The following is a 23750-nucleotide window of genomic DNA, read 5'->3' on the forward strand; positions in this document are numbered from 1 at the left end:
CAGTCAAAGGTCTCTTAAAGCAGTTATTGTGAGACTGTTGCAACAATCTTGACAGTGTTTGGATAATTTTCACTGTTTGTTTACTGGTGGTAGGGCTGCTTCTGCCATGTATGAGAAGTACTGTTTTCCTTCTCTTCCCGATACAGGCTACATGCTATAAAATGAGGCCCTAAGTAAGGGGGCTGGTTTAGTTGGAGAAAACCCTATTCTTACAGCAAACTTGACTTTTACCGAGTTGTTTTAATGCAGTATTCTGAATAACAGAATAAGGAGGAAATTAGGTATTTTTAAAGAAAAAAATATAATCCAAGGCATTTCGAAGTAATTGCCCACATTTCTGAAAATAAAATACGCTCACATCTATGGATAAAAACTCTTTCTATATCGAATTGACATATCGTTCACATCAGGAAGAATCTGAAAAGGCATTACACTTTATAGATATTTTTCAGCTTAAACTCAGTTGTTTGTACAAGTTGGGTACGCTACCTGAAATTACGAGATCTATATATGTTTTGTTTTTACACAGTGGGACCATATTTAGCACATCTCAAACCAAAGCACTGCTATGAAACTTAAAACAGCAAGCCATACTTGTCTCCTTTTACCGTAAACTCTAAAGGCAGCCACCTATGTGATACTCTGCTGCTAAAAATTCCTCCCAAGACTACTACATGCTGATAATAAAACTTCCATACCCAGTCATAGACAAAGCTACGAACCCAAAATTGACATAATATTCTGCATTTAAAGCAGAAATTCTCATGCACTGATTTCCACCACCCCCCAGTCAACAACTCAGTTGCTTACCAGCACTACAGATCTATGACAAAGAAAACTTCTGGGTGTTTTGCTGCCTGTAACCTTCTACGCTAAGTGGCAGAGAAAATTGGAAAGGCTGAGAATCACTCCCCTGAAATATGCTAAAAGCTTCTCCAAATCTTCAGGGAAGCAGGGTGACAAAACCACTCTAAAAAGAAAGCAGCAGCAGGAAATGCATTTTTGACAGAATAAAACAAAAGTTTGTTTAAAAATAAAACCCAGACACAGAGCTACATGAACACGTATTTACTGCAAGTAGCTCTATGGAAAGCCAAGTCAGATAAATATAAACACTATACAGAGCTTCAAGCCAGTCTCCCAAAACCGCAAACGCGATGTGTTTTACAAAGAAAACAACATAACAATATTTACAATGGAAGACAAAGCCAGATCAATCAGCTCAACTTTAAAACAGATCTGTGAAGCAGAAATAGCAAATATAATGAACAGTTTCAACCATATATGTTTTAGTTTGTACAGACAATAACTGTCCAATATCAAATTAAATTTACAGGACAAACATTGTTCCATCATTGGTATTTTTGTACTATACAGCAGCATAAACGGGTAGCTGGAAGGAAGTATATATAGTGATATGTTTTACATATTCTGAAAATGTTCTTCCAGCACAATACTGAATAAATTAGTTGCTGTAAACTAAGAGATTCAAAAAGATTGCATATTTATTATGCCGTACCTGTTAGTATTTGTACCACTCTACTTGAGGTTACCCATTTAATTATTTATTCAGCATTTATTAAATCAGTGCTGTATATTGTACAATGGCAGCCTCAGGGATCTAATATGAAATAAGTGTGTAAGATCATTATTTTCTTCAAAACAACCTTTTCCTTTCACGTTAAAGGTTTAGAACTACCTTCATCCAAATTTTGATTTCCTAAAAAAGATGTAAAGCTTTATAAAAAGCTGTCTACATATTGCATTATTAATTTACGAGACCAAACGAAAGCTATATGGCGAGACAGTATCGTGGTCTAGAAAAGTGGTCATATTTTTAATTAGTGTATGTTTAGCAGCAACAAGGAACTGTACCAACTTGAACTTCTCTTCCAGAATCAAAAACAGGTCTGTGCTTTTAAATCCTCTAGCAACAGCTTTTCCTGTCACTAGACACTGTGTAAACTGATTGGTACCATGTGTCAAAAAAAAGTCTTCATGTTTTTAGTGACATGTACATTTTAATACTACTCAAAATAGATTTGGGTACACATCACCGAACAATCAAAACTGTACTAGTATTTTCAAGGTTGTATGTTAGAGGTGAGGCAGCCCAACAAATCAGTTGTACAATATACAATGTAGAGGATTACCAGCTGTGTGGTGCAGTACAGCATGAGGATTTGTGTACCACTTCTAAATCCTTTATCAATCGTCAGTGCCTTTTATTATACATTGCATGTACCAACAACTAGTGTCACGCTCTTTAAGTTTGTAGCAGTGTTAAAAAGCCTAAACTCATTTCAACAAAAAAAAAAATCAGTACAAGAGTAAAGCACTTAAGCCCTGATTTTTCTGCAATTTATTTTAAAAATGTCAAATCGTCACTGTTCGCGCTTTTTTAACCAGGATAAGGACAACTGATGAGCCAGTATTTTACTTCTTCCCATTATGCCACGAAGAAAGAACAAAAATAGTCCCAAATTAAAATGGGACTTTGGTTGAAAGTAAGATCAATTAGGGTGGTTTCTCTTTAAAAAGCTACAGCTGACAAATATAATGCAGAAGTCACAAACACTGGATATGACTCTGCACTTCTCCATTTGAATGCATGAACAAAAACCTCATTTTACACAATTCATATTTATAAACAAGTATCTTGAGGGTAAGAACAAAAACAATCTACAAGACAACCAGCCCATTAATCCTACTTTGTACATACCAAAATTCTGAGCAAAAAAAAAAAATTCAGTTTAAGCTCTGACAGACGCTTGATTTAAAATACTCTAGCCTATGATCAAGAAATACCTCTTGTACCATGAAAGCAAAACATTAAAAAAAAAAAAAGGCAGAAGAGGTCTCTCCTTTTCAGACCAGTTCAGTCCCACGGGTTCTCCCCTCAAGCTCATGTGCACCTCTCCATCCCTCCTTCCGCCCAGCCACCTGAAAAAAAATAGCCTGAACTGCCAAAATATTTCTAAACAACACATGTTTTAAGCTAATCACTTGTTAATGTACCAGAGAAGCAAAACCCATGTTAAACAGACAATCGGAAACCAGCTTTGACTTCTCAGAATATAAATAAAAACTAATTAATGGGAGAGGCAGGAGGAAGAAGGGGGCATACAGGAATCTCCTATTAGCATTCATGCTGCCTCCCAAATAGATATGACAGGAAAGACCAAATTCCATCACCAAAGCACAGCTATGAAAAATCTCAATTCAAATTAATTCAACTGTAGAGAGCTGATGTCTATGAAAAACTAATTAAAAGGATGTGTGTCCATGTCCGTGCTGGTGGAAATGAAAGTAGCCGGCTGGAGCTGAGCTTTGCTTCCAAAAGCACCACACAGTTTCTGGAGTTACCAGCAGAAAAGTCTTCTCTTCCAACAATGGTTTCCATGGCAATGCAGTCAGTCTAGAAAGGGGAAAAAAAAAGTCAGTGACATTTTAAGTGCAAGTTATATTGGAAAAAAATGTTTTCTAGTGAGGAGAATACATGGAGCTCATCCATTGCAGAAGTGACAGCTGCTGAATACAGAACAGGGTTTTCTCGCCGGGGAGGAGGCACTACCAGATGATGCCACGCTCAGACACCCTGCACGGTGGGGAAGAAACTTGAGGGCTGAAGCAGGTGCCCGGGGACCACTGCACAGCACTGAGCTGACACGTGGACACCGGACAGGACCTCGGACTGCAGCCAGCGCCATGCTGCTAACCCACGCGCTACGGGAAGGATCAAAGCTTGCAGTTTGCCATCGCCGATTTCACTATCAATATTTCATTTGACAGCTCGACGCTCTCAACACACTGGGCTACGCGCATAGCAGAGGCTATTACTAAGCACGCAACACAGCATGAATGCAGAGCAGCTCTGTTCACCCAGATATAATTAAGGCTGCGGCAAGCACTCCCATTCACAACAGGTACAGAACTGCAACATAAACATTCACTGCAACTCCAGCTCCAAACAAGGAGTGGCAAGTCACGACAGCTGCATGCCCTGTCCTCAACTTTTCAGGAAAAAACTTAATTTAGTTATAATAAGAAACACCTCAGAGGGCAGTTTTCCTCGCTAAAAGGCAATCTGCCACACAAAAGCACACAGCAATAGTACAGAGACATCTTTACTGCTGTCAGCAAAACCCAGTGGCTTCAAACTGACTGGAAAAGATAAAATACAAGAGCGCTCAGTAAGATGGGGAGGAAATCATCACCTTGTGTTACAGGAAGATACGGGTGGGTGACAAGGCAGAAATGCAAGCAGGAGGGAGGATGACCTCGAAGCAGAACGCCAGCTCTGCAATTAAACGTGCATATGCCAAGGTGAGAGTGACTCAATGGGCTCCTGAGATGGGAAAAAAAATGATGAAGGGGAAGGTAAACACTTTCTGAAGTGGTATGAACACAACTTGAGGAACATACAGGAAGTCACATTTCAGCTCATTACAGACCCTCTCCACTCCCAACAGAGCAATTAGGAACACTAATTTTCAGTCTGGAGTGGTACTATCTGCCAAATCACTGCGTTACAGACTCCCAGTCCTGACAGACTGTCCTCTTCCATCATTTTTATTCATTTTACTCTTTGCTTATCTAAGCACAGCACTTCCTTCAGCTGTACATCCTCCTCCTGGACCACTTAGGTATCCAGCACTGTCTTTTCCACTTTGCATTTATGCTCACGAAGCACATGGTCTGCAGCTACTGTGTCAACCAACATCTCTACTCTTCCGACTGCTGTACCAGATTACAATTCCTCCCTCCTGGAAGTGCAGAGGCAGCATTTGCAAACCCTTCTGCTTCTGTCCTCTTGGGCAAGACTGAGGGCGCTGTCCTCTGCCAGGCAGTGGTGTGGGTCACTTCACTCACATCTTTCTACCTCCCCTTCAAGGTCTGGTGCACATGTCTGCAGGGATCTGTCTCCTGGCATTACAGGGGAGAAGGGAATGGCAAATTTGCTATCAGAGCAAAAACAACAGCTAGCATAAGAGAGTAAGTCTTCAGGAAGCACCCAATACAGAAGCACAGCGTAATTTCTCCTCCCCAAACCACACTCAGGGAGAGCTCCCTGCCAGTGAGAAGAACTGCACTACGGGAAGGCTTCACTGCTACCCGCAGAGAGGGCAGCGTGGCCTGCAGGAACAAAAGAGGGGGTTCTGAGCTTAATCCAGGCTGTGCTTTCCTGGGGGGGGGGGGTCACAAGGAAATCAGAGCTCAGTCTTGTTTTAAAGAAAGCTTAGCACTCAACTACCTCTGCCCCAGGAATATGCTGATGAAAATGTGACCAACTAAAGAACAGGCAAGTGTTATGTATTATAATGCAAACCTGTATGTTTACTTACATATCCAATCACATAAAGTATGCACTTGTTAAACACACAAACTCCACCCTAAGTTAAAGAAGTTCTGATTTCAGTCCAGCTAAAAACACCACCTCTTCAAAAGAAAGAAAACACAACAAAAAGCTCGGCTGGGTTGCCCCTGCCAGGGTAGCTGTGGCACCCTCAGCTCAGGCACCGACTGCTGGGACTGACCCCGCACGGCGTGAAAGGCACCAGGGCTGGAAGCACTGCAGAGGCACAGAGGTACCACAACTTCAGGGGGAGCCCCCCTGCTCTGTCCCAGCACCACCCACCCCAAGGTTTGAGTTGCTGAGCTTCGTTTTTTCAAATGCAGAGCAATTTCCAAAATAAAGCAACTTGCTTTTCATAATTCAAGGAAAATACAGCCAAAAAAAATACACCCTCAACCCAAAAATCTCCATTTCTATTATTTCAGACATCATAAGATCACTACAAAAAGCTATTGCTTGTTACACACAAAGTGTGATGTGGTTAGTGATGGCTTTGTTTTTACAAAAGCCAAGTGAAGCTATTATTTTTGAAATAGTTTTCCTCTTTAGAAAAATATTTTGTTGTTGTAGGACCAAAGGATGAAAACATGCACCACAGCTTGCAATGAATCACACCTCAACAACGCATGCAAGGGAACCATTAAAACAGTTGAAGCTTCTACATTAAACTTACCTTCAGTAAAAATTAATATCTACCAACATCCCCCCCACCCCTTCCTTGCTTTGCACCTATGAGCTTACATGAAAGGAACTTCAAAAACCGTCTCTGCTTTCGTCAGTGCATTTTTCCTCCACGCCTAACACACAAGGCACACCTGAAAGCTGTTTGACAAGTTATTCTAATCTCTCCACGCATATCCCCAAAACATTCTGAACAGCAAGGGACCAGTTGTTTGAACAGGACAATCCCATATGGCAGAACTCACTGTTTATACCTAAAACTTTTTGGAAACTTTTATAAACTCATGCCAAATTACATTTAAGATGCTTGCCAGGGCCGGGGGGAAGCTTAAGAGCAAGAAAACCTGCTTAACTCCTAACTTTGGTTCTTTGAACAAACCTGGCAAAAACCAGAAGGCAGCACAATAACTGATTTGGAGGTAACTCTCATCACAGCCCCAAGTGACACAGATTAATTTATAGGAAACCAGAACAAAGTATCCTCAGATAAGCTTTGTAACAGCTTCTGAATTCCCTGGATTACCTGGCTCAGGTGCAGTCTTACACCACCGTAAAGTGGCTTCAGAACTTCTCTGAACTCTATGCTGTGTGTTAAACAAGGTCTCATTAATTTGTTCCCCTTCTCCCTGTGATTATAAACCACACTTTTCATGGTTCCTCTTCATTTTTAAGCTAAAACAAAATTGTGGCACCTGCGAACAAACAGAAGGGAGTCTCACATAAACATTACCTACAAGCTGACAATAACTTTATAAAGCCTGGAGTGTTTCAGACCTGGAGCTGTGGCTTGGTACCACTTCTTTTTACAAGCTGAAATTTCAGTATTGCAGTTGGAGCAGAACAGCTGGCTGATGCCTGACTCATCCCCCCTTTTGGATGGGGGGGATAAAAGCATCAAGCATTTATTTGTAGATATAGATTGAAATTGATATATGTATAGGTAGCAAAAGAACTCCTGAGACCTGACCACACCAAAAAATCCCACCTGAAATCCAAGGCGGGGCAGCGACTGAGGTCTTGCAAGGTTCCCTCCACCAAGTCCCTGCAGCACGTCTGGAGCCATTCCTCCCCAGCGCCAGAGAGGGCCACCAGTCACCCACCGCCACCCCAGGGCACCAACACATCCCTCCCTGGAACCCGAGGCCAAGGGGCCAGCCCTGCAGAGCCAGGGGCTATTTCTGCAGTCGCAGCCACAAAGCCAACATCCACTTCCAACCCATGAAGCTGTACGAACTCCAGCTGATGCTGTTCCCCTGGCGGCATCCTCCCAGGACGATCTGCAGCGATCCCCTCATGCTACCATCGCCGATGGGACCACCAAGCGCTGGCTTCGTTCATATGAAGGCACCTCGAGCTGCGCAGAGCACCGCACGTGCACGTACACAAGAGAAGTTAATCAAAGAGCTGTAAAATGGGTTTTGTGTTAATGAGAACAAGGCTGATGTCTGTTGTGCTGCTGATACCCAGAGCCACCTCTGTGGTTCCTCACTAGAAAATGCTTAGGAAAAGACATGGGTTTATTTAGCACGGCTACAGGAGTGCTTGGGCACTCCCCAGGGATCCTTCTCCCCGACACCTGATTTTCTTCTACCAGTCAATGAAGGTAAACTAACGGAGGCCATGAAGTGCTTGAGGAAAACAGCACAGCTTCTGGAAAGTCATATATCTTATTTCAGCCTCCCTAATATACGATTCATCAGCCGACAATTTGCTATGTTTGTAGTACAAACATGAGACTTGCTGATCAACAGTAAGAAACAGATTATTAGCATTTCATTACAGATATCGTATGAATGTATTTGACTCAACACTGAACGGTAAATGAAGCAACTCTTCTAAAAGGAAAGTAAACCCTAGATGTGAACTAGCTAGGAAAAGAGGAATAATGCTCACTGAGTAGCCCAGCCAGCCCGAAACATGTATGCCACCAAATAAAACTCAGTGCCCAGCTCAGACATGACAACTCTGAAGAAAACTTGCACTTGCAGAATCATCAGTGTAAACACGTCCCTGTTCCTGGACTTTCATAAGCTTTTCCAGGAAAATCTGCTCAGTGTACCTTGAGGGGAAAAAAAGATCTGATAACTGATCATGGCAACAAGTAAGGAAAAAAATGAACTCAAAACAAAACCCTGTATTTTTAAATACTGCTTAGAAATATTGTATTTGAAGTAGTTTTTGTAGCCCCATACACCAGACTCTTCTGTTTATTCAAACTTCAGCTTTATGAAGAGTTTCTATACAAAAGCTCCATCCTTTATTCAAAATTGACTCAGAATTTCAAGAATTAAAATTCAACTTCCTACGAGCATTTAGTATGGAAAATGAATGCAGAAAGCATCCATAAATTTTCACAGATCACCTCTCAAAATATATAAGCAGAGTTTAGATAACTAAGCCAACATTCTCCTCGTTACACAAGTCTATTTAAATTCACCGGTTTAAGATGAGATCGGATTATAAAACTACACACAGCTGTCATCTTCCCAGGGAGTAAATAATCAGAAGAAAAGGATCCAAAGGACAGAAAAGAAACTAAGAGGGCAAATATGTAAATTGGGATGGCAGCAGGCTGTTGCTCAGAAAAGCATTTAGCTTAAAATTAAGAAAGGCACAGAGAAAGAGCTCTGCAAGTTTTCTATGAAAAAAAACTATAGTTTTATAAAAATTAGGGGCAAAGGTTTAGATCAATCTTAATTATTTAGCCTGCAAACCCCGCGTGTTCCATTTGAAAATGTATCAGACGAGAGTATATCCAATTTACACTTCATTTCCTGCATCTGAATTATTAAGGTCGTACAAGTCAGGCCACTTTAAAACAAACCAAGAGGTTTTAAGAACAGAGCAGACATCTCCTATTTCTCTCAAAGAAATCCATTCTAAATAGTGTGTTTTTACAGGAAAGGCTTTTACTGACATAATTTTGCAACTGATTCCTAAAAGGATAAAAGCTTTGCTTACAGAAGATATTAATTTAAGATAATTAAATACTTAAAATCTCCATGTCAAAGACTAAGGCAATTTAATGCCTTCTGGAGAGCACCACTGAAGTTCTCCATTTCCTGAACTTCAGGTTGGGGGGAAACCAGGGTTAACTGGACTCGCACAGATCAAAAGCATCAGAACAGCCCCGGCTCTTCCTGCACACGTGGCCACACCATACTGCTGTTGTTCAGTAGCCCACCAAACCCCAGCACGCTGTTTGTGCTACCAGGACAGGGCAGGACTGTGATGGATTGCATTTCAAGCCTTCCTCAGAGCACGCAGGCCTGGCAGGGGGAGGCAATTTGCTCAAACACATTCTTCACAAATCAGTAAGAATTATTTTTTTTTTTTCCCCCAGATCTTACCAAATACACAGTTACTATCATATACCATTTTCTTATTTGAGATTGATTTTAATGGCATAGCTTTAGACCTTGCTAGAGGCAAAGAGGTGTTATTTGTGAAAGGAATTTCTGCTTAATTTGCACGCTCGGACACCGACTCTACAAACACGTAGCAGAAAGCCCGACATTTACTGGAGCCACTGTGTACGCAGTTACTCTACGTAGGTAACCCAATCAAGGCCCTGACACAGAAAAACATCCTTATTTGGGAAGTATGTTAAACTACATGCTTACCATTAAGCACATATTTTGCATACTTTCTTCATTCAACAACAAAGCAATCATGTTCGACTTAAACTAATGAATATATTTTGTACCTATGATTTGACTGACCTTTCCACAGGCAAAAAAAAAAAAGCAAAAACTTGTTTTAAAAAACAAAAAGCAACTATTACATGATCCACTTGTCATTACATAAACTATTTGAACTGACTGGTAACAACACATACAAGTAAATTACGTTCCTCTTCCTCCTTAAGATGTATTTCTAAAATTTACAAGACAAAGTTACTCCTACAAATACTGCATGTACAATAATTCACTCAAAACATGGTTCCAGTATCCTTACTGCTCAGCAACTTCACGAGCTAAAAAAACCTCTCCCATGCTTTAAGATCATTTTTATTTATTTCGCAGAAACGCCTTATCTTTTGCAACAGCGGCTTCTTTTTCTGTTTTAATAAACAGTAGTGGAGTTTCTAGGAAGGCATTATGCACAGTCCCTAGCTTCATCTCCTTTACCAATCCTATTCCTAGAATTAGGAAACTTGCATGCAGTTTTGGCAGGGCCTGAACACCAACTCAAATTGCTCTCAACAGCTTGATAAGTTGTTTTTTCGTTTTTCTGAAAATTAAATTTCTGTTTCAACGTAGTAAGACGATGCTAAGAATTAACTCCTCTCCACTTAAAGACACACAAGTTCTCAATTTCAGATTTTCATGTTGCAGAAGAATGAAAAAGTCCTGCTTTCTCAAAAACACTTTAACAGTTTTAACACTTTAACAGTGTGTCAAGGTACTTTGACTGACCTCCTAAATTGCACAAAACATAGCTAAATTTTAGCCCCAAAAACCCTTGTTTGTGCAGCTTATGGCAACACGACCTGCTACAGTTCACTCTGCTCTCGTGACAAAGGTTAGGAGTCTGTAAATGTCAACAGAGAGGAATACATTTCCTGCCCGTGCTCCTTCTGCAAGGCAGATGTTAAGAACTGTTGGGAAACAAATAGGAAAAGCAAACAACCACGTCAAATACGGGCACTGAGCAGCACGTGCGGTTCCAATTCCCTCATTCAGAAAGGAGCTGGAATAACTAGAAGAGTCAAGAGTAGTGCAGAAAAACTCATGAAAGGTGTGCAACAGCTTCCCTGTGAGGAACTGCCAAGTAAGAGCCTGCACAGAGGTACTGGGATGTATCAGGAAATTAAAAAATACAGATATACTGTACGTCCCTGCTGCGTGAAGGAACTGCAGGAAGCCTCTGACAGCATGCAGGCTAAGGGTATGGCACAGGAGGATACGACATCCTAAGTGTCATGGAGAGAAAAGATAGGGTTCATTATCTCTTCCAATACACAAACAAGGGGCTGTCAAACAAAGCTGGGTCCAAAATAGACACTAAGACGTCTGTGTGCAGCATGCGCTGCCTCTGACCAAAGGCTGCTGTCACTACAAGGCGTTACACAGGATCAAAGAGGTTGGAAAAGTACTTGGATTAAAGATCCATAAAGGATTATAAAACAGACAAACTGCATCAGGCTCAGGAAATCCCCCAAGCTGAAGAATCAGAGGCTGGAAGTATGCTTGTGGGGAGGTGTTCTGTCAGCCTGCCCTGTTCTTCCTCTGCGGGGTGGCGTCTGCTTGCAGGCACAGGTCTTTGGTTTGAGCGAGCAAAACTATTCTGATGAACACACCTGAGAGATAAAGGACTGTCACCCGTGACTAAATAACCAGCTCCCCGCCTTCCAACTCACCTTTTGTGATACTTTTCTATGGAACGCATCGCATCTGCCAGTTCATCCTTAGCTCTTCCCAACCCCTTTAGTCACTGACACTTGAAAGCACTCAGCACTTTCTCTTCTTTCGCCTCTATTATCGTAAATGACCATCAGAGGCAGAAGCTTGCTACGTGGCCACACACCACGTAAAGACACCATCCTCAGCCATGCTTTTAGCCCACGGGTGCCTGCACAGAAATCTTGCTATCAGGCACTACGTGCTCCCACACGGAGCAGTGGCACACAATGCTTTCTTCCATTTTGAAATCATCACATCACTGAGGATGCGTTCAATACCCCAAACCCTGGTTTATGCTGTGGAGAAAGAAGACTGTGCACGAAGTAAACTTCTCACTCCCAGCACATGCACAACAACCAAGGATAGGGCCTTCAGCTTCCAGGAGCAGCTCAGGGGCTCTCCAAGGTCAGAATTAAACAGTGCCTACACACAGACGAGTTTTAACCAAGCAAGCAACTCCTGCTTAGTGTTTACCACGTGGAACTTGCCAGCATTAGTACTTCAGTCACTTACACCCGCAGCAGTGACATGTGAATCAGGCCTCGCTGCTACCACTACCAGACCCACCCGCAACCACCAGTGTCTGTTCAACCTGATCTACCAACACAAAACTCAAGTCATTTCCTCCTGCCACAGCTGTTGTGTTACGCTCTGGCTTCCACAGGCAGTTCTCAAGCAGCTGAAAGCACCACAGTGGCGATCAGCTGACCCAGACCTCCTCCTTCCAAGGGGCTCTGCAATACAAATCCTGAAGGTGGATATATCCCTGCAAGCCACGCTACTGCCTCCCAATCCCAAATCCCCACTACACCTCCTCCCCAACACCGCAAGACCATCTGGATCCCAGAGATGCCGCTCAGAAAGCTTGTGAAAAAAGGCAACAGTAATGCCAGAGCAGCTTCATGACCCCAGCCGCTTTTGGAGCCAAGTCTCAACACGGGGTGCAGGTCCACATCGCATCAACCGTGCAGCAACACTACCTAGGGTGACCCCATGCTTCACTGCACCTTCCCGCATCCCTGCTGGCACCACGTCTGTCAGTCCCATGTCTGTCAGTCCCACAGCTGCAGGAAACCGAACTGACAAGAAGAAAACAACAACATGCATTCCACATCTGAAAGGGAGAAGTAAACACCGGGATACGCTCCTGACTCGGAGATTCGTGTTGGCCCACATTCCTCTCACCGAGATTAATATCCTGGCCAGTGTTCTGACATTTACCTCATCCTCTTCAAGTCACTTAAACCATTACAACCGCTGTATTTATAGCTCTCTACCTTCCATCGCTCCCTGCCATGCGCGTACCCTTCCAAGCGCCTCTACCAGCCTCCTCTCGCAACCGTTCGCAGGCAGCCTTTTATCTCTGCGAGGCTCACTCTTATCTCCACTGCCAATGGCAGCAGCCTTGATCTTTATCTCACCTCCACCCCAGCACATTAAGTTTCATCCATCTCTTCAGTTTCATCTTCTGAACTGTAAGCTCTTGAGGACAGGGACTACCACGTGTACACCCGTGGCACAGTGCGCGGGACCTCAGCCCTGCCTCCCCGCTCAGGTTCTGCAACAAGCACGAGTATGGGGCACGTCTGGAGCTACAAGCTTTCATCAGCAGATCCTCTGTCCTACTAGAGCCCCAACCACCTCAAGAGCCAACCTATTCAGTTTTTAAACGCATTTCTGACTGCTGCCCTGCTCACCACAATCTGCAACTTAAAAACATCTGTTTCTAAAAACAAACAAAAAAATGCCACCACCACCCAGAAAAACACCAGAGTAAAATACGGATGGCAAATACCTCCTCAAGTCTCTCACACAAAAATACTCTGGAAGCCCAAACTCAACAGTGAATCCTGCTGTTGAAAACCCAAACAGCTTGCAATTTTTTTCTAACCGACCTAAAACACAAATCCGTAAGTATGGAGCAAAGTATCTTTCTGGCCCCCTAACCCTTATTTGTTTAGACTACTTATAAACAAGCTGAAGATGAGCTGCAGTACTTCAAGCCAGTTCCTGCATCAGTGCTGATGGGTGTTTTACCAGCATCCAGCTTGTGCGAAGGAATGCCTTCAGCCCACCCGCCCCCATACGCTCTGGTTACTCACACAACGAAACCACAGGTGCCCAGACCTAAGCAGAAGCCTTTCTGTACTGTTTACTGCCTTACTGGGGCCACATTAGCTCAATCAACAACAAGGTGCCACAAAAATCCTAATACTTGTCAATGGATTAAATAGGGTTCTCACACGGCGCACGTTGGTAGCTCTTCTTGCTCTAGCATACGGCAGGTTCTTATTTAACGAAGCATAACGTTATTAAGAGCTCTACAAACTCCGGGTATCCCAAGGTATCTGTGTGTAAAGGAACATCAGTTCCCAAAAGCATTTCAGGCTCAGGCTATCCGGTGTCCAAGAAAGTTATACTGCAAATTCAGCTGTTGAGCAAGAGCTATAAACAATAAAGCGTGTTGGCTCAGCACGAGCACGGGAACAGAACCGCACTACTCCCTGTGAAAGGAGGATATCATTCATTAGTGCCTCAATAAATTTAGAAGCAAAGTTTACCAGTTTGATATTTTTAAGTTCATGACAATCACACGCACACGATACAGTGAACACAAGCAGCATTCACCTTTCAGCAGTAATTAAAAAGTTCTGAATGTTCCTGAGTCACATCAAATTGTATCATCACCTTGGAATTATAGCTAAATCTTAACCATATTAATTTCAGTATAAACCATCTCTTTCAAAAGCCCTTTCTTCTCAGAAGATTAAGATTAGCCCTCACACTTAACTCACAAATGACTGGCACACAGCACACGCATACTCATGCGCAAGCAAGCTGGATTGTTAGCAGCCAGCTACATAGCAAAATTACTAGGAAAACAATCTTTGGAATTAATCAACTTTTGTCCCTCAAGATACAGTTCATGATTTAACCGGGGCAGAAAACTCTTCCCAGCAGTCTATTACACTGCTGCTCCTGGGCTAATTAATGTTCCACCCAAAGCAAAATCTCCACAAATCCAAACACTTGTATGTTCAAGATCTTTTAGATAAGATATTCCTATGATGTCGAGCAACACCTCTGCGATGCCTTTGATGAGTCAGGCTAATTTACTTTTGTCTTCCCCCTGCCCTCAAGAATGTCACAAATCCCCACTGATCAAGGTTCTCAGCTAACCTGTTACCACCTCGAAGCTCAGTGACCTTTACAGAGATGCAGGGCTTGATTAAAGCTAGAACATACTTTTTCCTTTTCCCCTATTAATTGCTTCAACCTGTAAGGCCCTGCTTTAGCCAGTAAGACAACAGTGTACCATCATCATCAGATTGTTGCTAACGTGCAAAAGCTAAACATCAAAAAAAGCCAAAGAGCAACTTGCAGGGTGGACAATAGGACTCACCTCCAACCAGGTTGTTACTGACCATTTGAGGATGACTCATAAGACAGTACTATATTTTTAGGACAAAACAGCAATAATAATACACCCCTGGGCTCCAGAAAGCTTTCCTCTCTCACCTCCTGCCTTTCAGTTTTATCACTCCACTTTCCTTTGGATTGAAGACTGGCACATGTGATCACAATAGTACTTAAAATTGTAGGATTTGGATCAGAAAAAAACAGCAAATTTCTTAGCACTACACACAGGACAGCATTCAGCAGGTGTTTGGGAGCACCCCGTGCCCACACACAGCACACAAGCACACACCAAGTCACAACACAGCACTACGATCTCCCAGCACCATCCAAAACCTCAAGGCATAAACCCTCCCTTCCCAGCAATCAAAACGAAGAAAACTTATTAAATATCCTTTAATAAAAAAGAGCATACGCAGAGCCTAAACCCCACCGAGCTGTACCTACTGCTAGCAAGGGGCCCTGGGACATCACGGGAGGGGACAGCATGAAGTTGTGGAAACAAAACTGAAAAGGCAATGACACATTCAAGATTTCACTGAAAGACTGAAGGGGAAAAAAAAAAGCCATTTGAACCAGTACTGGTTTCTCCTGGAAATCCCAGTGTCTTGCAGCGGTGCTTTAACCTACGAGACAGCTACACGCAGAAATTTTTAGACTTTCAAAAAAAAAAGACACGTGACCATTAGCTGCAACTATGGATGTAAAATCTGGAGAGCTGATTTTCCAAAAGCATTTCAACACTCACTACCAGTACTCTCTCTCAGCAGCAGGGGAACATTCTCAACTCAGATTTTCTCACCCAAGCACCAGTAAAACCTAGCTGATTCTTGGTCAAATATGTCATAATTAACTCACTCCCACACCACAAGACAAAAATCTGTTCTGCCTTCAGTAGCTCGTATCCTACTTGAAAAAGTTACCCTGGGTATTTTTAAGCATAGCAGTAAGTCACTCAAGACTGTTAAAGTGGCATCTGTTACAGCAAGATTTTTTCTTTTCCTTTCAAGAATTATTATCCCTCCGTCACTTACAAGATTCAGGCTACATGGCTGCGTTCAGATTATTTCAGAAGGGTTCTTCAAGTTATTTTTAAATGGGTCCCTGCCCTAAGTATTCCTCCGATACAAATGAGCCTCAGTTTGAAGCAAACTTTCAAAAACCACTGGTCTGAAATCCAAAAGGGGCAGTTATTTGTCTGGTATCCTGCAAACTGTAATTTACTATATTAGTAAGAGCTAAAACCTCCAGCTGCTGAATTTCTCAAAGTGCATATTGTTTACCATATTCAAGATTCTGCATTTCAAACACACCAGCTCCCATAAAGGATCTGGACAACTTAGGCTCAAAGTTTTGCTCTACAGCTGTACTTGTTTTCCTGCCTCTCAGCTCCCCGGAGAACACACAACATCTCACACAAGTCTAACACAGGAGTAGATTAAAAAGGTGAGGAACATTTAAATTCTAATCCTGCACTTTAGCAAACTTCTGAAATAGTATCTTAACATGCCACTAGAAAATCAGGTAGAGATAAGATTAAAGAGTGGGTGTAAAACAGGCAGGTAGCTATGAAGCTGAACATTACATTTACTCTGAACAGTCTGTTTTGTTTTTTGTAGTCCAGGATATCTTTGTAGGTTTAGTATTTCTAATTATGTCTGTAGAAAATTTTATTATACATGACCCATTATGCAGTTTATTACCACCCTGTTCTCATTATCATCCGCAGTTTCTACGAGGTCCAATAACAAGGTGTACATTAGCTAAGCCCTGTCTGAAGTAGCTTTTGTGTTCTGTACTCCTAGCACAAAATTTCATGACTCAGATTCATGTAATCAAAACTGCAAACCGCTTGCTTCAATATTGTGTAACAATTTCATGATGAAACTGTTTTGCTAATGACCTCCTTAAACTTCAGGCATTGAGGATCACAACCTTATTTTCCCTTTAGCGTCTTTTTCATCGTAAAACCTGACCTCAATTTTGCCTAAACCCTAAATAAAAGTTAACAGCCAGCCAGATCTATTTACTTATCATGTTAAGTCAGTGCTCTCCTTCTCCTCCAGCCATTTCATGAATGGAGAAGGGAAAAAAAAGTTAGATTCACATCAGTGAACCTGAACCAGAAGTAGTTTGGGAGTTACAATGAGGGGCAATGATGCATTGGAAATCTCTCTCCATTTCACTCAGCAGGTAGGAGAATGCAGTTGAGTCACTGCACACAATATACCATTTAAGCAAACAAAAACAAAGCAGAAAAGCGAATGATCAGATGTTGGGAAGTGTTCTCCTTTGAGTGTAAGTGCAGTTTAGGGAGAAGAGATTAAAGTTCTTTACCCAATAGAATTTAAAAAATACGGGATAGCTCCTTCCTAGGAAGTAAAGGGTAAATGCATCTGCTAAATATTTTCCTTAAGAACGTATTTGACCACACAGACGATTTTCCAGGCTAAGATTAAAACAGCTGGGATGTAGGAATAAAGACAGCACTTCTGCTAAAAGTCTGCAAAAGTATTAAAAATATTAATTACACATAGGAACACACTGCACCTCTTCAGGACATAAGAGGTTTAAGAATGGAAATTTATTTCCACTATTCAAGATGGAATTTGAAAGTTTTTTTTCTGGATTACACATTCTCTTAAGTATTGAATAAAAGCTTCACTGCATTAGAAACTGATAAGCTGTTTAAGGAGTACACTTCTACAATTATGCTTGCTATAGCACAGAAACCTGATTTAATGTGAGAACGAAAACCAGTATTTTTGTGATCAGTAACTTTAAGTCATTGCTAAAGAAACAGATACACACCACCAATTTACACCACTGTATTTACATTTGGCAAGCTGCTTTTAGCCTGGACTACTCCTAAATCTATCCGCCCCTCTGTGAGGCACCTAGAAATGAACAGTGTCCACACCCCATCTGCCCTCCTCCTATGCACCATGAATACTGGATGCTGTCTTTGTTAAAAACTGATAGACCTTGTTTTGAAGTAGTTTTGTTTCTTCTTTTTAGGACTAGAGGGAAGCCACCAACCTAAGCTCTTACTATTCTCATGCTTTATTTCCTGCCAGCGTCCATGTTTTTATACGCAGCTTCTCTCACTTCATTTTAATGCATGTCATTCCCAGAAAACAGACTGACAGCAAAACACACCAGCAGCAAGTCTCCTTCCCCTCCGGACCTTGTAATAGACAAGGAAAAAGCCCCAAGCACAGGCCTGTGGATATTTTGCTGTAGCTGCAGTAAGCAAATCATTTAACGTAAATACAATTCCTGAACAGTCTCTGGAAAAATGTTTTTAAACACAGTATTTACAATACAGCCAAAATGAAATCACCTGTTTGGTGTTCCCCCACTTTTAAGAAATTTTACAAGTTTAACAGTCATATGAGGGGAATAAGGTCAAGTAAGAATTCTGCTGTCTTTGGGGGTGCTTCTTCTAAAAAAGAAATCCACCATGGCAATCAGTGTGCCTTGGACTTAGCGGACAAATCTTTGAAGTGCTGAAAGACTAACTTTGGAAGAAAGCACTTCTTGGACTGGCAACTTTCAACGTCTTCTAAATTTGATTCCAACCAACAAAACAAAGCAGGGAAAAAAAACCACTAAGGCAAACCACACATTTCTGAGCAGCCCCAAGCACTGCTGCCAGACTTTGAATGGCATGCTAGCTGAGTCAGGCTTACACCTTCCCCTATTAAAGGCTACACAATTTTAAGCTCCTACACTACCTTCTGCCTTTAGACAGTTTTAAAGTGAGACTAGGAAAAAAAAAAGCTATCATTTCAGTGTTTAGAACGGTAATTAAAAATATAAAAGGCAGGAACAGCTTGCCCCTTTACTGCTTTCTCTATTGACAGAGAAGTAGACAAATATCAACGTCCAACAACGATTAAATATTTCCTCTTAGTAGTCATCAATTATTGACTACACACACATTTGCAGAGAGGAAAACATTTCCAACAAACAGAGTTTTCTGGCTGGGTAGGTGAATTACTGTAAGGAGCTGAGTGGGCCACTAATACCAAAATATGGATTATGCTTCCAAGGAAAACGTTACAGTGCAATGCAGCCAGCACTTGCATAAACACTGCTGGTTAGGCAGGGGACATACACAACACCCCCAACAGCTAATTATCTTTTGCTCTCACTATGAGAGCAAAAAGCTTAAGCCATGAATAGGAGCGTCCCTATTCTTCCTGCCCATCCCCAACACCCTAACTTTTTAGGCATACCTCTAACTACTTTACCTTAAGCTTGGTCAAGCTCTGAAAGCTAGCAGCCTGCTCTCCAAAGCTTCAGACATAAAATACACCCCTCTGAGCCTGCTCTTCCTCTACGACAGGCACTCCTCATAAGGCAGATCACTGCACGGCAGAAGCATTACAGCTTGGCTAAGCCCCCGGACACTGCAAAAAGGCAGCGAACTCGAGGGTACAGGCTGCAAGAGCCCCTCACCACCCTCCCAGCCATCAGCAGATGGCTTCTCCTGAGGTTACAAGGATACTTAGGGGACCAGAACTCAAAAGCAGCATAACAAACCTTCAAGGGAAAAAGAAATGTGAGTTGTTTACCTAAGATTCAATTAAATGCAGGCAGGTTTGCACACAGAAAGCCCTGAAGTACGCATTTCACCCACATTTATTGACATAAACAGATCTAATCCCCAACTTCTGATTTCTGAACTCCGTTTAGCAGTTCTCAGCTCCCTATCCACAACACCAATTACAAAATTTCAATCTCAAACCAGTTGAGGAGTCATCTAGTTATAAGAAGGAAAGTTATCAGAAGGAAAGAAGAGGAAAAGGAGGTGGTGAAAGAAAAAAAGCTATCATAACCTCAGGACAAGAATTCACAATACAAAATATGATTAGTGTTTATACTATGAAAATTCTTTCACAAAAAGTCTGGGCAGATGACAGTTTGATAACACCTCCCAGGAGAGTTCCATCACCCTTTAGGCCAAGGACCACGTCCTTTTTTTGTGTTCATTCAATGTTTAGGTGACTGCACTACTACCACTTGTACTACAATACAGAAGATTATAGAAACATTTACCCTATTTTGAAGACCATATTTCAGTATTAAGTAAACAATCTAATTCCTATAGTTAAGAAAGCATGAAAGGAAAGTGCTTTTAAAGTTACAAACCTTTTCGCGCAGCGTTACACTTCAGACCATCGGACCTGGTGAAATCTATGCTTACGTAAGCTCCACTGTCCAAACTCGAAGTACCATTTTGGAGATGGCAAGTTGGCGTTGCAGTACTTGCCTCACAGCTTATAGGATCATCGCGTAAATTCAGAGCTATGTAGTTTAAGCCATTCTGAAATCCAGTTGAGGTATCCCTGGACATTTTGCTTTCCTGACCATCAGAAATGTTTTCATCTGGTTTTAACCAAACATTGTCAAATGAGGCAGAGCTGTGTCTTTTGCTACTATCAGTAAAGAAAGAGGAGGAAGTCGTCACAGTCCCAGCAGAAGAGAATGTTTCAGAACTGTGTCTCCTCCTGCCTTGGGGATCAGCTCGGATCACCTTCGGTCCCATGGGAGGATCGGCACTAGGAACAGAGAAGCTACTGCTACCAGCGTATCGATCGACAATGCACAGTCTGTTAACTATGGAAGAAGGACTATCAATCTTTACTCCGTCGTCAGATTCAGAGGCAAACGGCCGTGGTGGTGTCGCTGCCATGTTGAATGCCATCTCCGTGTAATCGTCAGTCCTGTTACTTGCAGCGCTAACACACGCGGTACCAAAGGAGAGCCTAGCATAGTCAGGATTTGGTTGGTTTCTAGGAATACTGGAACTTGCATAAATTGAAATATCTGTTAAAGAGTTGGAAAGTTCTTTCGCTACTTTTGGCGACTGTACATCCAAGTCAACGCTCATATAATCAGAGAGCGGGGACTGTCTGTGGTCACTACTCGAGCCCAGAGATGACGGTGATCCCTCTGCAGATAAGGAATACGGTGTATTACTTGCCTTTTCATTAAAATCGATATTTATGTATTCACCAGGACTTGCTGGCTCAGGTGGAACAGTACGATCATACATTCTCGGGATAGTATTACTTCCCCTTGTACCGAGCGGGAGCCTCGTTGGCCTCGTAGCCCTGTTCTGCACAAGTCCTTCATCTGAACCTTTCACCACTGGCGACTTCGAGATGCCGTTAGACAGGGCTTCGCTGTTGATGCTTTTTACATTTTCTGGTCCACCATACAGGAGTTTTCCAGGTGAAGACATTGGAACATATTCGCTGTGGTCACCATTTTGTCCTGATAACGCCTTAAAACTTCGGGGCAAAGAAAAATACGAACTGAAACCTTTGGAAACAGAATTGTTATGAATGTAATTTGAATCACCAGGGTGCTTTGGAGCTGAATTACCGGGAGACATATCCATATACTCATTGTTTACAATCTTCTCATTACTTCCTTTAGAAATAAATCCAGTTAAAGGACTTCGTACAGGTGAAGAGCTCGCCTTTGGAAACATCATCATATATCCTCTGGAGTCAACCTGAGATGGTGACCATGAATTGTTTATCTGTTTCGGAACAGACATACTTTTAGGAGTCATTGGCAGATAATCACTGCTACTTGACAGAGAAGATGCAACTCCTGGCATCATTGGCATGTACCCATCGTCTCTAGCTTTACTCCTGCTTTGGTTGCATACAGAGTCAAGATTACTGTCATTGTATTCCAATTCATGGTTACCTTTCAGTTTTGGTGTTTCAGAGTACAGCAATCGCCCGTGATTTCCCACAGAGTCTTCATCTAACGAAGCCGTCGTTTGTGTCATTTTCTGCTGCACTCCTACAGAAGTTGGTTTAGTTAGAGAGTAAGTTCTTTTCCTGAAACACTTTTCAGCCTCCATATAATCATCTCTCGAGCTATCGTCTGCTTGCTGCTTACTCATGGACATGTACTCACTCAGACAATTCTCCTCTCTGATAGGTGGCGTGTTTCCCAGGGAATCTGGTGTATTACTCCTGACCCGAAAGTACCTGAAATCTCCAGGGCTGGAGCCGTACTCATCAGAAGAGATAAACCCCCCATCGCTTGGGGAACCACAGACAGAGGAGCTAGAAGGCCTGGTCAACATGTCTGAAGCAGAGCCATGGCCACTACTGGAAGAAACACTGATGGGACTGGTAGTGGAAGGAAAATGAGACACGGGCAGTGACGCAGACCGGGTGTGATATGACGAGCTGAACGCAGCTCTAACGTACCTTCCGCTCCCTTCTTGCCGGCCCAAGTTCATCCTTGCAGTATTCAGGTGGATGAGGCTCCCCGTCACTGACCTAAAAGGCCTGGCCATGGTGCCTTCTCCTTCGCTGGATGTTCTGAAGCGATAGGAGTTGCTGCTTTTGGTGGTCGGAGGAGTCCCTCCAACAACGCTCTCAGTTCTAGATCTTCTCTGCAAGCCTGTCTGGCTGGGGGGCAGGTTGCCCAGGTGCCTCCTAGTGGTGATGAAGGAGATGGGGTTGGTGCCGCCACCGCCACCAGAAGACTGGCTTTTGCTTCGGGGCCGGAACTCCGCAAAGGCCTTTAATGCTTTCATGGTCTCCAAAAAAGTCTCGTGCATGTTCTGGGCAACCACCGAATCATCCACTTGCATCCAGAGCTCTCCAGGCCCGATGGAAGCAGACCTGCCCACTTCAATGAAAAAGAAGTTCTCCGAGTGCCCGCATCGGCGGATGTTCATCAGCTGCAAGTGGACGGAGGGCACCTCCGAGTTCAGCTTGACGAGGTGGATGGCCTTGCTGGAGAGGCACAACCTGTACACCCCAGTCAGGTTTTTTGTTTGGCCCAGTCCTTTGGGTTTCACGTTGACCTGCCACACCTCCTTGAAGACGGTGCCGGGCCTCAGGGCTGCCCCGTAGTGCTCGTCATCCTCATCCACCTGCTGATCCGCCTGCTCCTCCTGCTCCAGAAACCCCCTCTTGCTCTGGCTCATCAGCTCGCTGATCGCCTGGTACCAGGCCTCCTGCTCAGCCTCGTTCTCCGCCAGCATGGCGAAATACTCGTCCTTGGTGTACAAGGCGATGATGTGCTTGTGCTTGGCGTCCGCCCGCCGGCTGACGGTGAAGCACTGGTAGAGGGGGATGACCCTTTTGGGCGGGGGGCAGCACAGCCCCGCCGCCCCGCCGGCGGCCCGCAGGCTGCTCTTGAACTTCTTCTCGCTGTCGTAGTACTCCAGCCGCGCCGGGGCCAGGCGGCTCTCGGCCCGCAGCACGAAGTACCGCTTGTGCCCGTGCTTCTGCTTCCTCAGGTAGCCGCACTTCCTCACGTCCTCCCCCCCGCGGGCCGCGCTCCCGGGGGGCTGCCCGCCCCGGGCGGCCCCGCTGCCGCCGGCAGCCTCGGGGGGCCCGCAGAGCGAGGCGCTGGGCGAGCGGCGGAGCAGCAGCAGCAGGTGGTGGGGCTGTGGCGACGGGCAGCGGCCGCCCTCGGCCGGCTCCCCCTCGGCACCGGCGGCGCCGTTCACGCCGCTCGCCATTTTAGCTGCCGGCCGGGCGGCGCAACGGGGCCGGGCGGCGGCAAGCCGGCCTCACCGGGAGAGGAGCCCCCCGGCGGCGGGTGGCGCATAGAGGGGAGGGGACGCCAGGGGAGGCGGGCGGCCGCTGGGGCCGTCGGCGCGGCCGTTGGCTCCGTCGGTCCGGCCGCCGAGGTCCGTGGCTCCGGCCCCGTCCCCCCGCCGCGCCCGGCTCCTCGCGCTCCCCCGGGCAGCCGCGGCGGCGGCACGGCGAAAACATCACGTGACCCTCCCCCCGCCGCCGGAGGGAGGGGGGAGCGCCCCCGCGCAGAGTGGCGCGGTGGGCGGCCAATAGGGAGCGGAGGTCTGACGCCGGCGGGCCAATCGGAGAGAGGGGGAGGGA

General features: G+C 44.0%; 1 protein-coding gene across 1 annotated transcript; it reads right to left on the reverse strand.

The window, feature by feature from the left end:
- Window positions 1-1053: 1053 nt before the first annotated feature.
- IRS4 (insulin receptor substrate 4) lies at window positions 1054-23602 on the reverse strand. The gene is made up of 2 exons (XM_083797342.1): window positions 20017-23602; window positions 1054-3418 (listed from the first exon to the last, which is right to left on the reverse strand). Exons 1-2 carry the CDS (start codon window positions 23369-23371, stop codon window positions 3414-3416), a joined length of 3360 nt encoding a protein of 1119 aa, XP_083653468.1. The 5' UTR covers window positions 23372-23602; the 3' UTR covers window positions 1054-3413.
- Between the last annotated feature and the right edge of the window lie 148 nt (window positions 23603-23750).

This window comes from Anser anser (genome assembly GCF_964211835.1).
Source record: "Anser anser genome assembly, chromosome: 13".
NCBI classification, from domain to species: Eukaryota; Metazoa; Chordata; class Aves; order Anseriformes; family Anatidae; genus Anser; species Anser anser.

Coding starts and splice junctions, on each gene's coding strand:
- IRS4 (XM_083797342.1), bottom strand. CDS start 23,371: ATGGCGAGCGGCGTGAACGGCGCCGCCGGTGCCGAGGGGGAGCCGGCC.